We start from the raw sequence: 25,988 nt of genomic DNA on the forward strand, positions 1-25,988 counted from the left end.
ATAGTTTTCCAAGTACAAGTCTTTTACCTCCTTGGTTAATTTTATTCCTAAGTATCTTAATTTTCTTTTGTTGCAATGATAAATGGGATTGTTTGTCTAGTTTCTCTTTCTGAGATTTCATTATTAGTGTATAAAAATCCCATTGATTTCTGGCTGTTGATTTTGTATCCTGCTACATTGCCTTATTAATTTATTAAATGTAGCAGTTTTTTGATAGAGTCTTTAGGGTTTTCTATGTACAATATCATGTCATCTGCAAATAATGAGAGTTTTGCTTCCTCCTTTCCAATTTGGATGCCTTTTATTTCTTCTTCTTGTCTGATTACTATAGCTACCACTTCCAGTGCTATCTATAATAATAAAAGCATAATATGCTAATTAGACTGGATGTCCTTCCAGACAACCTTCCCGACGAAGCCAGGACTGTGAGGGAAGCCTGAGTTCTGGGTGCCAGAGGGAAGCTGGTGCCGGCAGTGGGGGGAAGGAAAGCCTACTCTTGCAGGAATTTCATGCACTGGGCCTCTAGTGTTGAATAAGAGTGGTGAAAACAGACATCCCTGTCTTATTCCTGTTCTTAAGGGAAATGGTTTTAGTTTTTCCCCATTGAGTATGATGTTGGCTTAGGGTTTGTCATTTTTGCCCTTTATTTTGTTGAGGTATGATTCCTCTATTCCCACTTTGCTGAAAGTTTTACCATTAATGGGTGTTGTACTTGTTAAATGCTTTTTCTGCATTATTGATATGATCATGTGATTTTTGTCTTTCAATTTATATGGAACCAAAAAAGACCCTAAATAGCTGCAGCAATCTTGAGAAAGAAGAACAAAGTTGGAGGGATCACAATACCAGATACCAAGTTACACTACAAAGCTACTGTAATTAAAACAGCCTGGTACTGGCACAAAAACAGGCATATATATCAGTGGGACAGAATAAAGACCCCAGAAATTGACCCAAACCATTATGCTCAATTAATATTTTCACAGGAGGCGGGAACATACAATGGAGTCAAGACAGTCTCTTTAATAATGGTGTGGAAAAATTGGACAGATACATGCAAAGAAATTAAACTAGACCACCAACTTACACCATATACAAGAATAAACTCAAATGGGTAAAAGACTCAAATGTAAATCATGAAACCATAAAAATCCTAAAAGAAGCCATAGGCAGCAAAATCTCAGACATCTCTAGTGGCCATATGTTTATGCATACATCTCCTAAGGCAAAGGAAACAAAGGAGAAAATAAACAAATGGGACTACATAAAAATAGTTTCTGCACAGCAAAAAAACACATCAACAAAATAAAAAGGGAGCCCACTGTATGGGAGAACATATTTGGAATGATACATCTGATAAAGGTTTAATAACCAACCTATATAATGAACTCATAAACTTAACAAAAGGAAGACAAAAATCCAATTAAAAAATGGGCAAAGGATCTAAATAGACCTTCTACAAAGGAGACATGCAGATGGCCAAGAGACGTATGAAAAAATGCTCAGTCACTGATCATCAGAGGGATGCAAATTAAAATGACAATGAGGTATCACTTTACACCCGTCAGAATGGCTACCATCAACAAATCAACAAATGACAAGTCCTGGCGAGGATGTGGAGAAAGGAAACCCTAATACACTGTTGGTGAGAATGCATACTGGTGCAGCCGTTATGAAAAACAGTATGGAATTTCCTAAAAAAATTAAAAAGAACTCCCATTTGACCCAGTGATTCCACTTCTAGGAATATATCCTAAGAAATCTGAAACACTGATCAGAAAGAAAGTATGAACCCCTATGTTCATAGCAGCACAATTTACAATAGCTAAGATCTGGAAGCAGCCCAAGTGCCCATCAGTAGATGAGTGGATAAAAAAGCCATGGTACATTTACACCGTGGAATACTATGCAGAAGTGAAAAAGAATATTTTAACCCTTTGAGATAGCAGTGGAGAGTATTAAGTTAAATAAGCCAGTCAGAGAAAGGCAAGTATATGATCTCACTCATATGTGGAATCTAATGAACAAAGTAAACTGATGAACAAAATAGACCCAGAGACATAGAAGCATGGAACAGACTGTGGAATCTCACAGGGAAGGCGGGGGAGGGTGGATGAGTGGGAAGAGATCAACCAAAGGACTTGTATGCATATATGCATAACCCCTGGACACAGACAATAGGGTGGTGAAGGCATGGGGTGGGGGCAGGGTGGGCTAGAAGAGGTCAATGGAGGACAAAAGGTACATATGTAATACTTTCAACAATAAAGATTTAAAAAAATAAGAGTTTTTATTTTACATTTTTTGTTGCCTTTGTTTCAGAGCATAAAGTCCAATGAAGGATATGGCAATTTCCCTCTTGATTTAAGCAATGTAGATAGCAAATTGGATAAATAAACTAAAATTTCTTACTGGGGCCTAAATTATTTTACTGAACCCATGAATTAAAAATAAGAATGCAACAAATATCAAACTAGGTTAAATAAATTGTCCATAGAGCATAGTATTTTATGGAAAAGCATGTTATTCATTTGCCATGACATTGATCTACCTTGAACATTCATTAGTGATACATTACATATCAATTTCTACAAATCAATTTTTTCAAAGACCTTCTTTGATCCCATTTCTATTTTCAGTCAGTAATACCTCTTCATTAATGAGTTTTTACCTCTTGTGTATACTTCACTTCCATATTTCAATTGCTGTGTAAACTTTTCTTTTCATAATACCTCATAGAGTACACTAAAATTTTGAATATGTGTTTAGCTTTTCCATTTATTTTTTCAAAATATTTTTTATTTATTTCAGATAGGAAGGGAGAGAGATAGAAACATCAGTGATGAGAGAGAATCATTGGTTGGCTGCCTCCTGCATGTCCCACACTGGGTATCAAGCCCGCAACCAAGGCATATGCCCTGACTGGGAATATAACTGTGACCTCTTGGTTCATAGGTTGGTGCCCTACCACTGAGCAATACCAGCTGGACTATCCATTTCTTTCTTCCTTTTTAAAAATCTTATTCTCAATCATGTCTTACCTTTCTCATTAGAAGACTATAAATCTTCAACCGATTTTATGTGGAAAATTTTACATCCTTTTGCTCATTTATAATCTAAACTAGTTTCTCTGTGAGGTCCTTTATGATGAAGAGCAATGAGAATTGTGCAAACATTTCTAAGGAGAGTGATGACAATTTTATTTACAGGTAATATTTGTTTTATGACCATATAAGGATGATGGACATTTTGTTGCCTTCATTGTTACAGCAGCACATTTATTTATATATATATATATACCTATACCTATACCTATATCTGTATCTATATATCTATATCTATCTATATCTATATCTATATCTATATCTATATCTATATCTATATCTATATCTAGCTAATCTATAATTGATTTTTACAGAGAGGAAGGGAGAGGGATAGAGAGCTAGAAGCATTGATGAGAGAGAAACATCGATCAGCTGCCTCCTGCACACCCTCCACTGGGGATGTGCCCGCAACCAAGGTACATGCCCTTGACTGGAATCGAACCTAGGACCCTTCAGTCCGCAAGCCGACGCTCTATCCACTGAGCCAAACCGGTCAGGGCTATTTTATATTTTTTTGTTAATCCTCACCTGAGGGTATTTTTCCATTGATTTTTTTAGAAAGAGTGGAAAGAAGGGGGAGAGACAGAGAGAGAGAAACATTGATGTGAGAGAGACACATCAACCAGTTGCCTCCCGCAGGTGCCAGACCAGGGCCAGGGATCAAGCCTGCAACCCAGGTATAAGCCCTTAACTGGAATCAAACCTGGGATCCTCAGGCCACACTCTATCCACTGAACCAAACTGGCCACGGCTACAGCAGCAAATTGAAATTGTTATCTTGAGAAAACATGTTGGTATTCTTTTGCTTAATCTTCATTATATTTTGTTTTAAATGGATTTCCCAAACCAAAATACTCTTAACACCTTTTACCCTGTTACAAATCACATATTGAATGTAATATACTACCCTCCCATCGCAGATTTATACTGGTAGTACCTCTGAGCTTATGCACTTTTAACATTCTTTGAACTTTTATAGAATGGTGTATTGAACCGTATTTGTTAATTTGTATGTAATTCATCCTTTTAGCAATTCCCTTCAATCCTAGTAATAGACGTTTCCCTTAGATCTAGTCTGCGTATGTATTGCATACTGCTTGTCTTGATAGAGTCTTAATTTCCAGAAAGATAAAACATATTTAAATGATTTTGTCTTCTCCTTTCTCAATGCCTTCTTTGTGCCTTACTTTTATCTTTGTTGACTTTTAAAGTTTTGTCGGACATAGTTATCAATAAATTTAATTGGTAATTTCAAATTGATGCATTTGAAATTAATTTTTCATAATACCTGCAATATATAATTTATGCATATATCTTCTGTCATGACACCCAAGTTCATTCTCTTTAAAATTGTTTCAGCCAGCTTGAATGTGTAGTTTTTACTTGGACTGTTTTGAGAACAAATAAATTGGAACATTTAATTATTCTGTCAGTAGATGAATCTTTTCTAAATTATGCCAATGTGATATATTAAAAATATTCAGTTTTAAGGAGTACACATTAAAGCTAAATGTAGATTGCAGAGACATTACATTCTTTAATCCTAAAAATAATATTTAATGGTCTATGTATGCACAGAAATCTTTGTACATTATGCCTATGAAATATGCCAAGAAAATAATATTTAGGGCTTATCTTACTAGAATAGTATTATCAAAAATGGAAGTTAAATGGCTAATAAAGGAATGAGATGGGGCACTGTGAACACTTGTGAGTTGCTCTTAGAGCATACCTCTTCCTTAGGATACCAGCAGAGAACCATTTTACCCTGTGCGTGAAGACAGAAGCTTACCTTCTATTTTCCTCAAGTTAACCTATGGTTACTTCCAGAACTGAGATGTTTTAGGACTAATGTGCATGTACCTGGTTCAATGCATTAATAGTATTATTAAAATGGAAGTCAAAGGTCATACCTTCTATTTTCCTCAAACCTATGGTTACTTCCAGAACTGAGATGTTTTAGGACTAAAGGATGTGTACCCGGTTTGGTGCATTATTAATGGAAAAGGAAAAAAAAATCCAGGAAATCTGACAGACTGTATGGGGGTGAAAAAGACCAGAACCAGAACAGAATTAGCTTCTGTTCTTGACTGGAGACATTGTTTCCTTTGCTAAGTTTCATGGAACTTACTAAAGGGGATTCAAAACTATCTCATGTGGTTGTCCCCTCCAGGCTGACATGGTATCATTCCATAGAATAATGATGACATGGACAAGGTGACTATAAAGGGACACACATAAGCCGATCTCTCTTCTCTACAGATGACAAAAATAGAAAGCGTTGAGCAAGAGTGGAAAGGCACACTGTCACTTGTCTCCCCCCTGCCCCCCTCCCGAAGAAGCTGGGCCGCATTCTGCTCAGCCAACACGTTCCCAGAGGAATGTGATTTAACTTCCACTTTTCGCACTGCAAGAAGCAACACTGTAGACCTGTCGGGAGGGTGATGGCAGCCTGGGAGGATTTTGGATAAGTGTTTTACACTCCAGTGTTTTCATGTGACCTGACTTTCATTCTCAATTTAGTTACATCTTGACCTGGAAAATGTAGCCACGGGTTGCCTGTCTTCCTTTGGCTTACCTTGATCATAGTGTGCATCCCCCCTTCTCCCCTCACTCCCACCCCATGCAGCCTCTACCCCTCCCCCTTGAAACCTTCTAATAGAGCCTTTCTCTAGATGTCTCCACGGGTATTTACTCTGCTTCCTTCAGAAGGGTCTTTACTTCCAGGGGGAGAAAATGCATTTGCGTCCTTGAAATACATAGAAGGAATATCCACCTAAATCAGTCTTAGTGGTTCCCCAGATCTGACGTTGCATATATCTAGCAGCTGTTTAAGAACCCTATTGTAGTAAAGGAATTAATATTCCCCACTTCTCCCTGGCAACCCCCCCCCCTCCATTAAACGACTGATTTTTATGCATGAGATTATAGACAAGCCTTGGGTGACCTGTTTTTTAATTTTTTTCCTTCCCCCTCCCTCTTTTTTTCCTTGCGGTAAAATAGTGCTGAAGAAAGAGGGCACTAGTGTACAGCCCAGATCGCATCCTTGCGCCGTCTGGATTAGAGCTGAGGTGTCTGCTAACCGCGCGTGGCGGCGGTCCTCTGACCTGGGGACCATAGCGCTGTCTACCCGGACTCAGGTACGTCTCAAGTCCAAAATTCTCCAAGCCGACCCAGGTGAGCAGAAACCTCCCGGCGGTGAAACCCATCCCAGTGGCAGACAGTCCCAATCTATGGGATTTTCCTCCTGGTCCCAGGGGCACCCTCGCTTATTTATTTTAGTCCTACATCCCGGGAAGTACTGGAACCCATGGATGCCTGGGTTGTCTTCCTCCTTTTGCCTGCCTCACCCCACATGCTCCTTTAGCTCCTTTCTTCTCCGACTCTCACCTTGAGAAAGGAAGCCAGGCAGGGACGAGAGAGGGAGCCAACTTCAGCCCCAGGAGCGGCTGGAATTTGGCGCTTCTACACCGCCCCCCCCCCCCCCCCCCTCCGTAAGCGGCCGGGTTTGAATATGCTTGCAAGAGCACTGATGGCAGAAGGAAGAGAATGAGGACTGAAGGGTGGTGAGGAGGCGAGGGGAGGGGTGTGTGTGTGTGTGTGTGTGTGTGTGTGTGTGTGTGTGTGTGTGTGAAGAATGCAGTGGGGGTGGTGGTTGGAAGAGCGAAGTCGGGGGCGGGGGTGGTGGGCTGTCAAAGAATAGCAGCAACTGGCTGATCGCTCCAGGCTCTGCCAGCGGAATGTCTGGGTACCTGGAGCGAGCGCTGTCCAGGGTACTGAAGGCGGCAGGGCTGGGCTTGCAACCGCGACAGCAACCTTGACGCTCGCTCTGTTCCCTTTCTAGCAAAGTATGCACAACCAAAGGTCCCCATTTAGGCGAGTGCAGGGGCCCTTCCACCCCCTCCCTCCACCCCCCATCGCAGGAAACAAGTCACCTCATGTGCACCCTTTCTCCCCGAGCATCTACTGTAAGCCTGACTTCTTGGGCGGGGGTGTGGGGAGGCGGGGAGGGGACGTACCAAACTCCGACGTGCAGACTTTACCAGGCATTGCCTTAGTAACTAACATGGATTTCCTCAAGCTGGTACATTTATATTTACTACTTGGGTTGTACGTTAGTGTCTCTTCAACCCCTCACTAAAGTGAAAGGTGCCTTCCTTGTTAGCGCCTCCACGTTCTTAATGAAAGAGTTTCCAAATTTCTTCTGCGAAAAAGTTGATCTTTTCAAATCCTGAAAGTTCGCTGACGATGAAAGATCTAGCTTCTCCTCCCAGTTCTCTCCCCTCCCCCTCAAATCAGTGAGCATATTGAGTGTTTGAGGACCCGGAGAGACTTGTGGCTGGAGGAGGGGGCGGGTCGGCGGGGCTCTCTGCGTCTCTCCGGATGATGAGGGCAGCCTGGGACCAGACACATCACCTTCCGCTTGGACCAGAGCTGCCTCCCAAGCTGTCCCTCCAGCCGATATCGTGATGTGCTGAGATGAATTGGACTGGGCAGCTATTACCATCGCTGACCCCTGAGTTTGGCACATGTGATAACTGAGCTTTGATTTTCTTTCTTTCTTGTAGACAGCTTTCAGCTCACCGCTGGCTGCCACCACGACGCCCACTGTCCCCTTGATCCTTTTACCTTGGTGCACCGGTGAAGAAAGGGCACTCGAATCCGCCTAGAAACGCCCCCTGGGAGCGGAGGTGGTCCTGGAGGACAAGGAGCGGGAGGCGGAGGGGAAGGAGGCTGTGGTGCAGGCGGCGAAAACGCTGGAAGAGCGGGGTTGGCTACCGGGACCGAGCCGGGAGAGGCAGGCGTGGGGCATCCCCGCGGTGCGCGCCCAGAGCCGGCTGCGGGACCAGCGTGGGAACGTGGCTGGCCGGCTGTGGACGGCGTCCTCGTCACCATGGTCCGGCTCCTGTTGGTTTTCTTCCCAGCGATCTTTTGGGAGATGTCCCTTCTGCCCAGAAGCCCTGGCAGGAAAGTGTTGCTGGCGGGAGCCTCATCTCAGCGCTCGGTGGCCAGAATGGACGGAGATGTCATCATCGGGGCCCTTTTCTCAGTCCACCACCAGCCTCCAGCCGAAAAGGTGCCGGAGAGGAAGTGCGGGGAGATCCGGGAGCAGTACGGCATCCAGAGGGTGGAGGCGATGTTCCACACCTTGGATAAGATCAACGCAGACCCGGTCCTCCTGCCCAACATCACGCTGGGCAGCGAGATCCGGGACTCCTGCTGGCACTCCTCCGTGGCTCTGGAGCAGAGCATTGAGTTCATCAGGGACTCCCTGATTTCCATTCGAGATGAGAAGGATGGACTCAACCGGTGCCTGCCGGATGGGCAGCCCCTCCCCCCAGGCAGGACTAAGAAGCCCATTGCGGGCGTAATCGGCCCGGGCTCCAGCTCCGTAGCCATTCAAGTACAGAACCTGCTCCAGCTCTTCGACATCCCCCAGATTGCATATTCCGCCACGAGTATCGACCTGAGTGACAAAACTTTGTACAAATACTTCCTGAGGGTTGTCCCTTCTGACACCTTGCAGGCAAGGGCGATGCTTGATATAGTCAAGCGTTACAATTGGACCTATGTCTCTGCAGTCCACACGGAAGGTAGGCATTGCACTGGGGGAAAGAAAGGTGCCGAGAAAGCCAGGGCGTTGCATGATGTGTGCTTGGGACCATAGTCTCTTTCCTGTTGTTTTTTCCAGCTCTGTGGGGAACAAACTTTGCCCTTCTTAGCACACAGGTCCACCCAGGCATTGCCTTTAATCCCTCTTCTGGTATAAATGTAGTGTAGGCAAGCTGTGTCCCATGTGTTCCTAGGGATAGTAGGAGCATAAAAGATGCCAAACTCCCCATGGACAGTGTCCCACAGATTTTCTAAGTTGGTGTTTGGTAGACTTCCTTGCCCAAGGTGTCATCCCACTCCTAAGTGACTGGCTCTGGTTTCCCAGAATAATCCAGTATGAGAAATTAGACAGAAAATTCACTGGCCCTTAAGTAGGTACTGAAATCTTTATCTTGTCTTGAACAGCTCAAGGTGCTTCTTTGTCCTAATGTGCCCCTTCGTACTGACACAAGACTTCCCTGCGAGTGCTGGATTTATGCGGTCATCTCCCCCAGTATATCAGATACTTAGATTTTAAATTCTGGGTTGCCGTAGATACAAAGGAAAAGTGAATAATTTAAATCACTTCTTTATTTTCTTCCCACTACAGATGTTAAAATTGTCTATATGTTTTATGAGAAATAGCAACTGATGACCTCTTGAATTTGAGTTTTGGTTTCTAGTCTTTTTCTTTTAAACAATGGCTGCTCATTGGAATTTAAAGTTAGACCAATTATAAATTACAACTAAGAGGATAGTAGATATCAGGTTTAAAATGACTTTTTAAAAATAAAATAAGATTACCTGAGGTTAAAATTTTGGTATTTATACAGTCCTACAGATATAAATTCTCAAAGAACTTCTTTATATAAAGATTTTCTTTATTCTATTCATCTTAGCCTATATAAATTTTTGGATAAAGTGAGACTTTTTAGTCATCTGCTCTTAACTCCATTGCTAGGTATGACAGAAAATGAGACCCTGGTTATACATTGATGTCTAGGGTAATTCACATGTATATGCTGGCATATGAAAAAAATCTAGAGAGTATTGCTGCATTTATATTCCATAATATAAAATTATTAAGAGAAAGGCCATTGGCATGACTTCATATTCTTTTAACAGTCACACAATATGCAGTTACCAGTGTGAAGTTTGGCGATAGAAATTAAAAATCATGCTTACTGAAGTGGTTATATGGTTTTCGTTAATGGAAATGAATGCTTTACTTTATTACGTGAGCCGAGTTTTTACAACAAACATTAAAAAATAATGTAGAATTAATTATACATTATAATTTTAGACTTTGCTTTTGAAAAACAACTTTCTGCTGCAATATTGTGACTTCTAACAACTGACTCATGTTTCTGAATCTTAATTTTTAATAGTGAATTGCATACCTCTTTACTAACAAAAATCTTATTACTTTTGTTGATATGCAGATTTAAGTTAAAATGTCAGTCCCTTACATTTTAATGTTAAATGTTCATTTCTTACATTTTAATGTTTAATATAGTTTCCTCTAGTGCTCAGATGAAACATCTTGAAAGCACACATTAAAAATTGTTAATTATCAGCATTAGAGAGATCTCTAAGGGGATGACAAAATCTGGAGTGAATGTGGTTTAATTAAATATTTAATGTTTCCCTCCATTGAACTAGGTAATTGATTATAGATATTAGAAATGTAAATTCCTTCTTCAAGAAAAAGTAATACCTCCTTATCTTGATACAGTAGTTTTATTTTCCATATTTTATTATAACTTCATTTTTTGGGGGTGGCGAGAGGTTCAGAAAAGACCCCCCCTCCTTTCTTCAATCTGTTTTCCAGTTGCATCACTTTACTAAAAATAATTACTAATAGTGGGGTGCTTTCTGACATCTAGAATTATGTTTTTGAAAAATTAATTGGACTGTGTTTGCCAATTCTATTGAAGAAGGGCTCATATTAAAATGTCACCCTTGTGTTAGTTGGACTTTGTTTCTTTTCTGCCTTCTGACTGGTGTTGTGTGGGAGAGATAATGTCTCCATACTATTACAGTTGATTCCAGACTAGATTGTGTTCATAGAACACACAGCTCACTTTGGTGTCTATTTTATTACCAAGAGATTATGCCATTTGCCTTGCCTTTTATATATGATATCTTATTTTCTCAAAGAGAATTTATTTCTTCTCTTATTAGACTTACTATCTGTGGAAACTAAATTGCTTTTATTTTCTTCTATCAGCAAAAAAGAAGTATCACAGCCTCCTTTATAGAAGTTCCAACTGTAAATTTGCTTTTCCTGAGGTTCTGCCCTCCTGCTTCTACTGGCCTGTAGGCACTTTCTTGCATCATTTAGTAATTTTCCTGCCTTTAGACTGATGGGGTCACCTACTGGTGATGGTTCCCTGTCATAAAACAGCTAAGACCACATATCAGTGTTGCTTCTGCCATCTGGGCACTATTTAGGAAGGCAGTCAGTTTGTCTGGGTATTAGCAATTTGGATCTTAGAAATTCTGGAATCTCCGGTGACCTTCACCTCTCCTTTCCAAATTAGCTATTCTCTAGTCAATTTACCATCACAATTTCTCTTATTAGAAGTTAGCCTAGAAAAGTTAATATCAAAGTAACTAAGTGACTAGACTAGTGTACTTCATTTCTATGGTTAATTTTGATAGACTTTAAAATCATAGGTGGAACACCCTATTCTTTGAATGTCCCAATTGTTTTTATATTCCTGTATTAGTTCATTTTATGTCAACATAGGGCTCAGAGGTATTTTCTGGTTTTGCTTTTAAACCAGATAGAATTCATTTGTTATATTTTTGCATACTTTTAAAATCTTCTATAATGTCATGGTGCCACACTTGTCTTCTGGTCATGACAACTGTCAGTTTACCTGACATAAAAGTTACCTCTAATAAGATCTCCAGAAATTTTGGGGAATTGGTTCCTGAGGGGAATATTGAAATATGATCTGCCAAATGGTGGGGGCTCTGAAGCAGTAGAATTTTATCCACAAATAAAAATTGAATGCACTTTGGAGCAGGCTGCTCACCTGGAATGTGTGTCTTTAAATATGCTAAGCATACAATACAAAAATTGCCTTCTTCCTGAGGAACATCTCGGCCAAGGACAGTGTATTCCATCCTTCTGGTAAAATGCATATTCCCTATCAAACATCACATGGTTCATTCTAAAGGATTATAAAATACTGTGATTAAAAATAATTCTAATTGATTACTTCAAAGCACGGGACAAGTCCACTAAACATATCCTTTGAGTTTGTAGCTTCCAAAAGTTTTTTTTAGATTGGATACATTTTCATTTGTTTTAAGGTTTTCTTTTTTGTCCCAGTGTCAGATGAGTATTAATATGATTAGGGGCTTAGTGATGTTACTTTCCTTTTGCAAATGTCCACTATAAGGTGCCCTTTTGTTTACAATTATGTTTTCATTGTGGTGCACCTTTTTTGACATTTCCTTACATTTTATATGAAGTTGGCTTTTGGGGCTTCTTTTCAAAATCCAATTGTTTTTTTCTCAGAAGTTTTTTTTTTTTTTTCTATTTGACATAAAACGTACTTAAAATATCTAATGACATCAGAGGAAAAATCCTCCTAAGTCATAAATACATCAGTAAGCTATTACTTCAGCTAATGCAATTACATATAAGATTTTTATTTCTAATAAATATATTTCCTATCTATGCACCAATAACTTTCTTTATAATTTTCTTAGCTTGATTCACAGTAAGCTACCTTAATAAATTATTGTATTTTATAACAAAATAAGGAATCGGAGTGTCTTAAAAAGTTATTTAGGCCAATCAATTAAAGATGCTTAAAACACCACTATTACATCTTTGCCCAGAAGTAACTCCCATTTGCTTTAAGTTTCTAAATTGTGATCAGGGTTTCTAATGAGAGAGGAAGAATATAGGACTTAAGTTCAGAAGCAGAATTTCACCTATTAGTCAGTTCTGCTATATAATGACCTGTCTCACTGACATTTTGACCGATTCTCCATTGACTATTGGGAGTCATTCCTCTTCCATGTGATATTTGCATCAATGAATTCTCTCTCTTTTGTGACATGCCTCACAGGTCCCTCACCCCTGTATTTCAGTTTTTATTTTCCTCCTCATCATAGATAACTCAAGTAGATCTTAGATCAAGGATTATCCAAAAGTTCTTTTTAAAATACATGCTGCTACTAGGCCATATCTCATTCATTTTGTGTTTGAGCAGTTACTATTATTATCATTATATCTAAGAGCAGGACTTTGTTTTTTGTTTCCTTTTAAATGTAAAATTATTAGCTTAAATATGCCTTATCAGTAAATTCTGGGATTTTGATTATTTAATTACCTTAGCATTCCAGCTTTGTGTTCTCAGGATTTAATTATATACATTAAAACTGAGTAAGAGAGGGTCAAGTATATAGTCCCATAGCCCATCACCAGCAGACTACTTCCTAGCTAACTCTGGTAGTCACTCAACCTGCTGTGAATTTCCTTGGCAATATGATTTTCCATTACATACACCACCTCTTTCTAGATAAATAAATAAATATAAGTAGTTTAAAGGAAAAGTCATCACAGCAGATATTCAACTCTAATTGAAAATTTACTATACTAAACGAAGTATATAAAAAATTTGAAAACTTGGTCTCAGTTACTAAGTACTTTGTACTCTTAAAGGGAATACAGTTTGGACACATGTAAAACAAGTAAAAATAAATAATTACAGTATAGATATTTATAAAACAGGACTTTACACAATTTATGGAATACTAAAAGAAAATATTGGTGTATATAGTTAGCTAGAAAAAAGCTAGAGGAAAGGGAATTTTGATTAGTGTTTTTGACTATGGCATTTGTAAAAGTTAGAAGCTGTAGTAAGAATGTCCCCATTGGGGATAAAATAAGCAGGTCTGCTTGGCTGGAGTGGTTAGTGTAGGCCAGGAACTAAAGATATCAATTTAAATGTGGGTTTTTATAATCTGTGATTTTGTGATGCTCTATTCATATGAAAGACCAACAATGGAGAATCTTGAAGGATGTGCCAAAGAGTTTTAGTTTCAATAAAGATATGTCCAAGCAGAGTTTGATGTGACACAAAGATAATTAGAAGGAAGTGAATTCTTACTGAAATGTGTAAGGGAGATACATAAGATGGGGAGTGGAAAAGTAATTTTAAAAAGGTTAATTATTGTAGAATTCTGGGTACTGAGTTATTAAAGTGATTGAGAAGGATAAAAGGTGTTCCAAAGGAATACTTTATGGGAGAATTTGTTGTACAAAGAGGGACAAAAAGGGGTCGAAGCTACCTTCAGATTTGACATTTTGGAGGACCAGGAGGATTTTAGTGCAATTAATAGATTTGTGATAAGTAGGTTTCCAAACCATGATCTGTTAGGTTTAAACAACATGGACTTAAATTTGATATATTAAATTTGATGTGAACTTTAGCTAAGAGCACATACATTAAAAACCAGAGATAGTTGTGAGATTTTCTATTTGTGATTTTAAAAAAAAAAAGTGTTCACATCCAAGTAAGCCTTATTTACCCAGAACCTTGATTCTCCAGCTGACTTACTGAGGAACTCATGAGTTGGCCTCTGTAAACTCTGACCCTTTACATTTTAAACATTTTACAAGGTGGTTTTTGCAAACTATATTATATAGTTTCTAACTTCTTTTAAAGAGATTGCTTAATTTAATAGCTAATTTTCTTGAATATACCAAATAATCAGTATGAATATCAATTGTTACATGTGCTGGGATACAGTGGTAATCTTGAAGCCAGTTAAAAAATATAAAACTACTTATTTCTATCACCAATGACCCAATATTGACATACTTTTGAAATTTTCATATTTATTTTTGTCCTATATTGTCTGGGCTGATTAAATCCATTTTCTAAATGATATAATCAGTATTTAGTGAAGAGCTACTATGTACAAAGGAAATGATATAATCAGTATTTAGTGAAGAGCTACTATGTACAAAGGATTAAGGTGAAATGCAAAGATGAGAAAGAATACACCTTTATTATTTTGAGAAAGCTTAAACTTTTCTTAATTTTTCTGCCCAACTGTCAATCACTCTGTGACTTCATTTGCCTTGAAACAAATATTACAAAGAGCTGGCCTGGCCCAGCCAGTGTGGCTCAGTAGTTGAGTGTCAACCTATGAACCAAGAGGTCACGGTTCAATTCCAGGTCAGGGCACACGCCCGGTTGCAGGCTCTATCCTCAGTGTGGGGCATGCAGGAGGCAGCTTACCAATGATTCTCATTAATTATTGATATTTCTATCTCTCTCTTCCTCTCCCTTCCTCTCTGAAATAAATAGCTGGCCTGCATAGGGTAAATGGTGGTGGCAGCTTCTACTTTTCTATTATGTGGCTTGCCAGTTGCCATTCTTCAGTTGCTATTCCTCTTTAGGAACTAAAATTTTTCTCTTAGTGATCTCTGAAGCTAATATACAATGACTGTTTTATGGCTTTTTAATAACTTTCTGGACAGTGGCTGTGCTGATGTCATCTTAAAGAGATTTTTCAGAAGCCGTATTTCCAGCATGCCCTTTAGTAAGACCTCAGAGGGCTGGTTAACCATAGGCAAGGTCAGGACAGTTTGGCAAGTACCTTAGAACCATTGAAGAAACAACTCATAGTGCATACTGTTCTGATATTAGATTGGAAGCAATATCTCAGTAGGAGATATCAGTTTTCAGGGAAGCTATGGTTGAAAACCAGAGTCAAGTTGAGACATGAAACCTTGTCAAAATGCTGTGTTGTCTTATCCATCAAAAAGCTACTGTTAGATTTTGAATTTATGTAGAAGTATTTATATAGAAGTATTTATGTGTGCAAGTTCCACTCATTTTTTACACCAAATTGTTCTTGATGACTGTCTACAGCATTTTAAACCTTAATTTACACAAAAATTATCATTTTAATTTTCTTCAGTCTCTTGGGAACTTTTGCTTTCTTAAACTTAAGGCGTTGTGGCACCAAATATTGCAAAGAAAAATTAGTGGCTCAAGCAGAAACTTGGTGATCAGAGATCCTCATTATCAATTTTAAGATTATCTATTTTAGTCACTTTATGGCCAACAAATTGTAGATTCAGCACAATTATCTAAAGCAGGGGTGGGGAATGTCCAGCCTGAGGGCCGTATAAGGCCAATGAAATAATTTGGTCAGGCCCTGCTGAGCCATTAGGGATTAATTAATTAAATGTTTGACCAAATACAGAAGGCTAATTTTTAAGTTGATAATTTTGTATAGCCTGAGAATGATGTTATAAATATCCAAATTGCCCTTGGCAGAAAGAAGGTTCCCCACCCCTGCTCTAAAGGATTCAGATAATAGCCTTAACTGTCAATTGAAACACAAGATTTGGGGGAGCAGTTCTTTTTTTTTTAAAATATATTTTATTGATTTTTTACAGAGAGGGAGGGAGAGGAAGAGAGAGCTAGAAACATCGATGAGAGAGAAACATCAATCAGCTGCCTCCTGCACGCCCCCCCACTGGGGATGTGCCCGCAACCAAGGTACATGCCCTTGACCGGAATCGAACCTGGGACCTTTCAGTCTGCAGGCTGACGCTCTATCCACTGAGCCAAACCGGCTAGGGCAGGGGAAGCAGTTCTTTATCACTAAGTAATTTATTTTGCTTTTTAGCAAAAACATGACCATTTATTCATTGATAAACACATGTGTCTATTGTGTTTCAGACACTGATCTTGGTGCTAGGAGCACATAATGTAAAAGAATAACAACTACTATTATTAGTAGTACTTTTATTATTATTATCCTCAAGGGTCCCATAATCTGTTGGAAGAGACAGAACTATACAGGTAGTTATAGGCTCCTGGGTTACAAAAAAAGCACATTTAGTCACTTTTTAAAAAGAAATTCACAAAAGACTACGGGAAATACTGAATGATCATCTGAATTTTATTTTTAAAATGTGAATGGTAATTGTTGTCATATGATTACCTAACAGCAGTATATCAGAGAACAAGGAAATGGTATGTATAACTACTTGTCATGTGTTGTTATTAAACTATCACCTAATAGATAGATTCTTAAGGTATTAACCCTTCTTAACTGATGAATATTGAGCAAATGCATGAAATTTGTTAATCAGGAATAGGTTTTTTACCCTAAAACCTAGTAACATAAGATAAAAATGAAATTCATGGTTAAAATAAAAGTGCAGCATTTGTCATAGCTTTTAGAAAGCTTTCTCATGTTACTGATGAGAAAACAAAGGTCCAGGGAAGTGAAAATGACTTGCCCAAGACCATAAAGTGTGTTAGTATGTTAGTATCAAAGGCAGGACTAATAAAGCTTCCTGTTAGATATTTTCTTAAATCAAGGTTTGTTTTTAAATCACAAGATCCACCCTCACTCATTCCTCTCTCCTGTGAGGTTTTATCATCCAGCCCAGTTACATTCTTCCCAACTTTGCTGCTGTTATTCAGCAGCTTCCAGGAGACTCTTCTGTTACTGAAAATGAATTCTTATTGTTGATAATCTTCCTTTCAGTGTCAACGCTTGCCATACATTTGGATGATTGTAACATTCATGTGTGTGACCCACTGATACCTATCCTCATAGTTCATTCATCTCAACTCTGTATCCTTTGTGTCCTCTTCAGCAACCTACCCACTCTGACCATAGTCTGGCATCTTGACAACGTCAAGACCTATCCTGTCTCTGAACTCGTAGACACCAGAAAGCCCCTGAACAATAGCCACCTCTCCTCTTCCACTATTTTTGCTTCCAACTTACCTGCTCTCCACATTTCCCTGCAAAGTATGGGATCAAGCCGTTTTCTTACTTGACCTATTTTCTCCTGTGGATCTGAGTGGCTCTGCCCCCATATTTGTGCTTATTACCATGTTGTAATAAATCTCCTTTTTCAGAGAAAATGAACTTCCAACTTAAAGTGGCTACTCTACATCAAGCTCTCGTTGAGGAGATTTTAAGTTTTCCATTTTTTTCTCAGCCCCTTCAGTGCAGAAAAATAAGGAACATAACGGAACACTATTTTTTTTTTAATGAAAGAGGAAAGGATCTCATGCCTGTGAGGGCTGTGGTCAGGAGTGGCAGATCGCATTTGCTCAGACAGTTCTGTGGCATCTTTTCTACAACCAGGGGTGCTGAATAGTGGATAAGGATAAAACATTAGGAAAGAATGTCTAAAGTTGAATTTCAGGGGTCAGGGATAAGATTGACCCAGAGGGTTAGTGGAATTAGTCGTGCTAAACTTAATCCCTTAAGTTTATTCTAAAGATGAGATAAAACTGGTAAATGTAAGATATTATTATCATTGTCAAGCTACTCTAATGTTTATAAAACTAGGTAAATGTAAGATATTATTATCATTGTCAAGCTACTCTAATCTTAATTAAGAAGATATTTTTAGTCTAGGTAAGTCTGTGTGCAATAAATAGAGAAATTTCTGGGTAAAGGGTGTGCAGATATAAAGAGAAGATGTATCTTGCATATTTGCTCATTTGAAAAGCACATTTGGATTCACATTCTCTCCTTTCATTATAATTGCATCCACAGCACGTGACACTAAGTGAAAGCCCTTTGGTTGGGCAACTCCCTCTACAGTTATTGCTGAACACTCTGAGGCAGTTTCCTCTATTCTTTATGGTGTTCTGACATATTTTTAATTTATATGTTATAGAGAGTACAACAAAAAAGATCAATAAACAAATTGCTGACAGTATGTTCAAAATGAGAAACTTTTTACAATAGAATTTAAAAGGTAATATAAGGGTGAAACAGTGAAAACAACTTACCATAAACAAATGATATCTTCTTTTCTGAATAAATATGCTATTATAGCTTCACTTTTTGGTCAACAGGTATTACTCTGTTGATAAAAAAGAAGGTATGTTCAGATTTCTATCTTAATTGAACAGATGTTTAGTGAGCACCTTCTCTGAGTCAGGCCAGAGATCAGATGAACTATAATCCTTCTAACAAGAAGTTCACTGCATAATGATAACCAATCAGTTTGATAAGTATAACCATAGGAATAGGTATGACTTAGAGAGGTAACAAAGAGAAATGTGACCAGATCTTTCTGGCACAAAAAAAGAAGTGATGAAAATTCATAGAAGCCTCTGAAAGGTGACATTTGAGGTTCACTCCATTAGAGGAATAAGAGGAGGACAGAGAGGAATGCATGTGAGTAAAAGTCCTGACATTGAAAAAAAAAAAATTCTCAAGGAAGTCTAAATACATCACTAATTCTGAAATGTATTCAGAGACAAAAAGTGGGGAAGGGTCAAGCTGTAAATGGAGGAGGCCTAGGTTACTAAGGATAATCTTGTCAAGCCAAGGAATTTAGATTCTATTTTGTAAGCATTGTGACCCAGTGAAATGTTTTAAACAGTGAAGAAAAGTGGTAGATTTACATTTTGGAAATGGGACTTGGAAAACTTTGGAGAGGACAGGTTAAGAAAAGGAATCAGATTGGAAGCCAAGACACAAGTTGGCAGCCCATCGATGGTTGTGGGAGCAGTGGAGAGAAGACCAATTTAATATTCAATTTAGTCAAGAGAGGATGAGAGCTTTACAAAGGAAGAGTCAACGGGGATGGAAAGGAGAGAATAGATTTGACAGTCATTTTGTAGGGAGATTAGGATTTAGTGACTGACTGGTTATATGAATCAAGAAGAAAGTGAAGTTGAGAATGACGCCCAGGTTTTCATTTTGTAGAACAAAATAGGGAAGAGAAGAGGAATCACATACTTGGGAAACATGAAGTTTATAAAGGTTAATTTGAGGTTCTTATAGGACAATGAAGTTGAGAGATCCCATAGGTCAAAGTTCTAGAAAGGTCAGTTTGAGATTTATCAGCAAATAGCTGTGGTTAAAACCTTAAGAGTGGATGAGATTGCCAAGAGAGAGCAGATAGCATGGAAAGAAAGGGCCAAGCTTGAATAGGAGAAGGCATTCTGTTGGGCAATGATGAATTTGGCAAGAGGAGAAAAGAGGTTTGAAAATAACATTTGGTAGCCTTTGTTTTCTCAATTATTCAGTGAGGGGGATGGAAAGGGAAAGGGAAAAGGTGAAATTCAAATAGAGCAAATTTTCAGAGGGCCCAACTGAGATTGGAAACCATGTACTACTACTAGTGTCAGTTCATATTATTTTGATATTCTCTCCAGTGGTGTAGATCCCCCAACACAAATTTGGAGTCTTAGCTTTCATGGCAGTTCATTAACTTGGCCACCTGCTGGCTCAGACACCAGGATCTTTCTTTAGTTAATTACATAGGATACCAGGTGTTCACCAGAGATCATAACCTAGAATTATCCTTTGTCCAGCTTTTTTCACAAGGCCTGATGAGGGAATTAATATTTGAGAATATCATCTAAGAGATCATTATCAACCAGTTAGCATAACATTAGGTTTCCATAATACTACATACCTGACTTTTTTACTCTTTTTGAAAAATTGCCTTTTCTAAGTTGAATTTTAATTTTGTCAGAATAATAATAAAACATCTAAATAATGTTTTAGAATTTTCACTATTTTTAAGTTAATGCCTATTATGTTGTTCAATGTCCCTTGTGTAAAGGCCATTGTTAAAATTTTTTTTAGACTTAATACCATGAAATTGTTGATCTCTCTTGAAGAATTGACATGTTTCATTTTAAATGGTAGTGATAGTGTTGTGTTTTCCATTTTTCTCTTTGCCTACCAGGAAGCTCAGAGCTAAATTTAATGCTCAGCCATAGAACATGTTTAGATTACATGTATAGATATTAGCTTCTTCCACCTTACTTCAACAACATTATTTCATACTTTTTAATAGTTGTACAATTTCTCAACTCTATTTTAAAAGGAGACAGGATATCTATCTATCTATCTATCTATCTATCTATCTATCTATCTATCTATGCAAGTGACCTCATTGTATGTAGGTACAGATCCCCACAGAAGTTTTTGTATGTTATGATGGTCAATGACAAGCTGAGAGGTGTTTTTTTTGTTTTTTTTTAAACTGTGAAAGGTGAAGGGGGAGGTTACTCTAAGCTCATAGATGAATATGGTAAAGATGAAACAAGTATTGCTATGTATTTGTTATGTACAGAAGAATCCTTGAGTGTTGATCATGTATTAGAGGAGAATCATGTTCCTTTAATTAGTGCAAAATTCTGTCCTCTGGCTCAGAGATGCTCTGCCCATTGCTGTCTTTTTCTTCTTCAGTGCACTCTGGGATCTGCTATGTGACTGTGCTGGGAAAATTTGTTTGGTTTGGTGGGGTGTGTGTGTGTGGATAAAACATCCTTCTCTATGGTCAACACTGAGCAGGGCTGCTCTGCCTCTATAATTCATAACAGTCTTTTTTCCTCTTCTTATCCTTAGGGAAAAAATAAATCTATTTGTCAATTACTGTTCAGTGACAAATGGAAAGGGACCTTGCCTTTTACCGACTTCCACACTTTTCCTGATATTCTCATCATGTACCTTCTAGACCAGTGATGGCAAACCTATGACACGCGTGTCAGAGGTGACACGCAAACTCATTTTTTTTGGTTGATTTTTCTTTGTTAAATGGCATTTAAATATATAAAATAAATATCAAAAATATAAGTCTTTGTTTTACTATAGTTGCAAATATTATAAAATTTCTATATGTGACATGGCACCAGAGTTAAGTTAGGGTTTTTCAAAATGCTGACACGCCGAGCTCAAAAGGTTCGCCATCACTGTTCTAGACCATAACTGCTGGTAGCCTGGTATCTGGTTTTCCTGAGTGATCTAGACAGCTATGATTATGTCCTCCACTTCTTTCTCCTTTGGGCAAAGGTCAACATGATTTATCTTAGAAAACTGAGATTGATGCAGGATGAGACACCAAAAGATACCCAACATCTCTTACTCCTGTTTGTATAGATGGTCGTTAAATCACTGACAATAGAGGGAGGCCCTATGCATTGATATATGTCAAGAATGAATTACCCTTGCTTTTAACTAGAAATGCCAGATTTGAAACTATGAAAGGCAAATTTTGTTTTTTCTTCTATGTTGGCACATGCTGAAGAAAACCTTACCATGTGATTTCCTTGATAGGCCATTTTAAAAGTAAAATTTTAAGGGGTCAATGGGGGAAAAAAGGAGACATGTGTAATACTTTCAACAATAAAGATTAAAAAAAACTAAAAAAAGTAAAATTTTACTTGAAACAACTTCTTAAAATTGAAAAATATTGAGTGAGTGATTAATTTTTTTTAAAATATATTTTATTGATTTCTTACAGAGAGGAAGGGAGAGAGATAGAGAGTTAGAAACATCAATGAGAGAGAAACATCGATCAGCTGCCTCCTGCACACCCCCTGGGGATGTGCCCGCAACCCAGGTACATGCCCTTGACCGGAATCGAACCTGGGACCCTTCAGTCTGCAGGCCGACGCTCCATCCACTGAGCCAAACCGGTTTCGGCAATGAGTGATTAATTTTTGAAGTGCTTATATTCTCCCTTTCAGGAGATTATTTTTAGGCTCTCCTAGAATACTGGTTTTCAAACTTCAGTATGCATACCGATTACCCGGAAAACTGGTTAGGTTCTCAGGTGGTATGGATGCTCATGGCACTCAATAATAACAGAACCTCTGCAAGCCCCTTCTGATAACTTACCTTTTTATGATGGTGCCTTGTGCACGCTTTCTCACACATTTATGAATTATTTCCTTCAGAGTCATTTTATCTGTCTCAAGGCAATGTTCTATGATCCTGAAGTAGGCAAAGAATGGCTTTTAAAATGTGCATATTTAGAAAATTATAATAAAGATATTTAACTATTCATTTTTTATTCAATGACTTTTTCAAATATGCATTAACTAGCCCGAATATTTACTGAATGTGGTAACATTGTAGTTAATAAAATTTCTGGTGACATGTATGCCTTCTTCTAGAATACTCTGCCCCAGTAGAATTTCTCCCCTAAAGAGTGGGATCTTTGTTGTGTTTTGTTCACTGATGTATCCTGAGCAGTTAGAAGAGTGCCTTGCACATAGTAGACCTCAATAATTATTTGTTTAATTGATGTAAGTAAGGAAGGCTTGGTTTCAATTTCTTTTTTGTTTGCCTTAGTAAGGGGTTTGATGATTTAAGAGCTTGCAAGCTTCATATCGATTCTTATTGCCTAGCACTATAAATGTAAATGAAGCAAGATAGTAGACTAATTATTCAATTTCCAAGAGCCTACAACCTTGGAAGTCTTTTTTTTTTAAACTAAATTCTTTATAAATAATTTTTATTTTTATTTGCTTCTTTCTTATAGTAGTAGAATAAAGAAAATATCTAATTAATTTTATGTTTCATGGGTAGACTCACTCCTCTTAATATCCCTGTTAGTATTTTTCCTTTCTAATAACTGAGGAAAAATCATTACATTTACAGTCAATTAAAACTCTCAGGTTGTTATATTTTCTTCCTTTTTATAAATATTGGTGTCTGGTACTCTCTATCCTCCCTTAGATTTTAGTGCCTAGGTGAAGTGGGAAGTGTACCAAATGAGAGAACCTGAGTTTCATCTCACTTTCTCCATCAGATACCTCTGTGATTCCAGAAAAGTCACTGAACCATTGTAAGTCTGTCTTCTCATCTGCAAAAGGTCTGCCATGTCCTCCTCCAAGACCTCCATAATGAACCAATGTGGAACTGCTAGTGGCATTATTATATTCTACTATAGCTTATATTATGTTCTTATTTTGATGATTATTAACTGCCTCCTGGACTCTGCTTTTCCCAGAAAGTTATAAGCAACCATTTCTACTTAGCTTTTATTTAAAATGATAGATGTTGTGTTGAAGGAAACATTTATCTAAGTCCCTGATTTGAAAACAAAAATTAGAGGTTAGGTGACTTGCCTATGATTGCACACAGATAGTTGCTACAAGAGGAAGGACTCTCATTGCAGCCCAGCTTTTTCATTCTCTCTCCTGGAAAGCATCTTCGGACATTTACCGCTGTGTCTTTACAAGCTTTGTCTGCTCTCTGATTTTTTGTCACCCTTAGTCTTTCTACGTGGGCTTGAAGGGCAAGCCTGAGCTTCATATCAATGAGCCAACCAGTTAATTAATTTATTCAACAAATACAGATTCTACTAATCATCTGTCAGTGTGCTGGGCACCAGACATGAAAAATGAATCCAGGTTTCAGATGTCAGTCAAGGTTGGTTACATACCCAAATATCCATAAGAAATTATACAGATATTAAATTTAGAGTAAAAGTATGAAATATGAGAATATATAGAAGATATTATTATAGAGTAAAACAATGTTACCTATGTTTCCAGACTTTATGGAAATCCTGTAATAACTGCCATTGCTTATGGTCTAGAAGGAGAGATAGAGAAATAATTATTGCCACATCAATGTGTGGATGAGTGTGGATGAGAAGAGAGTGTGGAGGTTCAAGGAGGGGAAGATTACTTCTAGGTGGGGTTATTAGGTAGGTAATCTTGGAATAAGTGGCATTAGGACATATCTTGGATTCTAGCTAGCCTTGCAAATGAAAATCTAGGTGGAAAAGGAATTTCTCATGAAGGAAATGTTAAATAAGAGATCTGACTAATATGCTAACAGGTAAACTACAAGGAATGGTGAACTGTTTAATTTGTCTGGAGAAGTTACCTAAAAGGGAGTTGTGGAAGAATTGATTGAAAAGTAGGCCCAGATGTCAGAGTTCTGAGAATGACAGAGTTTGAATTTGTCTTCTACCTGATAATTTAGTCAAAATAGAGTAGACCCTCTTTTGCAAATTTCTTCCAAAGACTGATAAATAGCAAGTTATTTTTACCTTTTTCTGCCCACTCTCCCCCCACCCTGCTTTTTTCCCTTCTTCCTTGTAGAATTTGTGCTAGAAATTAACACTTTTATAGGAAAGCCCCTTTTTTTTGTCTGTCAAAATGTCATTAATCTGTCCATTTCCATTTCCATAATAATGCAAACATTTGATGATTAGAAGTATATTGGTGAATGTATTGCAATATTTTGCAGCTAGAGTTGCAGCCTCTGTGGACATGTGGCCCGCCTCTCAGTGAAGCAAAAGGCATATAACAAGCTGGTTTCTCAGCTGTGAAATGCCACTACTTAGGTCACATGCCTCAGATAAAAAAACTGCCAGGAGCAACGCCTTCTCCTTGGCAGAGAGGCGTGCCACCTGTCACCCAAAGCTGCCGTCCCCTCTGGCATGCATCGAGCACGGATAGCTTTACTTCACTTCTGCATATGGGGAGGTTGTGTTCTCTGCCTTTTGCAGCATGTTTCTCTGTAGTTTTTATCTAATGTAGAATTCATTCTGGAACTTGTTGAATGGGGAATTATCACCCATACTTATCGGGGTCAAATCTTAATCTGGAAGAATAGCTGTAACCTTGGGGGATAGCACTTGAATAAAAATGTGAATTGTATAACATGTGTGGATAGAATATGACAGACATATTTTCACTCAACACCTAGCCATGAAACCACCCCTGGTGACATGACAAGATCACACCTTATGTCAGTCCTTAATAGCATACAAGGATTCCTGAAAATCAGCCTTAGAGAGCACACATTCTGGACCTACTATAGAATGCATCATAAACTTTTAAGGCATACAAAACAAGAAACATAATTCATATCTTCACAGGCAGGTAAAACATTCCTTATTGTTTGTACCTTATTTTAGATTTCTCCCATATATGTAAGGTCTGACAGGGTGTTAAACACCAAGTAAGTGTTTGATTAACACATATTGAATGATAAGCAAATGATGGTCCCATGAAAAGGTAATCTAATAGGCATTTGGGCTGACGATGATATTAGAATCCTTTGGCTTCCTATTTCTCTAAGAAGGATAAATTCAAAAACTACCTTTATGAAAAGATATAGATCCCTACTGCCATAATAATGCCATCTCCGCACAAGTGTTATACTTAAGAGCTCATAACATGTCTTCTGTTGTATTTTTGAGTGGCTCAAGAAAAAACTATATTAAAATGTATATATTCAAACATTTCAAATATTATTTTTATTTTTTCACCTGTTCTTATTTTTGGTTGAATTGTGTCCCACCCAAAAAATATGACTCTTAATTCCAGGACCTTCAAATGTAAGCTTAATTGAAGATAGTAGTGTCTTTGCAGAGTGATCAAATTAAAATGAGGTCATTATGGTGGACCTAATCCAATGTGACTGATGTTATTATAAAATGAGTAAAGTTGGATATACAGACATGCAAACATGGGAAACACCATGTGAAGTTAAAGGTAAAGA

At 38.0% G+C, this 25,988-nt stretch overlaps 1 protein-coding gene across 4 annotated transcripts in view; it reads left to right on the forward strand.

The window, feature by feature from the left end:
• The first annotated feature begins 6,090 nt into the window (after positions 1–6,090).
• Positions 6,091–25,988, forward strand: part of GRM1 (glutamate metabotropic receptor 1) — a 323,483-nt gene continuing 303,585 nt past the window's right edge. For 3 of the 4 annotated variants that reach the window (XM_059700613.1, XM_059700615.1, XM_059700614.1), the window contains exons 1-2: positions 6,091–6,248; positions 7,673–8,698. In XM_059700613.1, the coding sequence (XP_059556596.1) occupies positions 7,999–8,698 (700 nt within the window). In that variant the 5' untranslated portion in view covers positions 6,091–6,248; positions 7,673–7,998. The remainder of the gene's footprint in view (positions 6,249–7,672; positions 8,699–25,988) is intronic. The other variant, XM_059700612.1, reaches the window with a different exon arrangement.

This window comes from Myotis daubentonii, chromosome 6 (assembly GCF_963259705.1).
Source record: "Myotis daubentonii chromosome 6, mMyoDau2.1, whole genome shotgun sequence".
Taxonomy (NCBI): Eukaryota; Metazoa; Chordata; class Mammalia; order Chiroptera; family Vespertilionidae; genus Myotis; species Myotis daubentonii.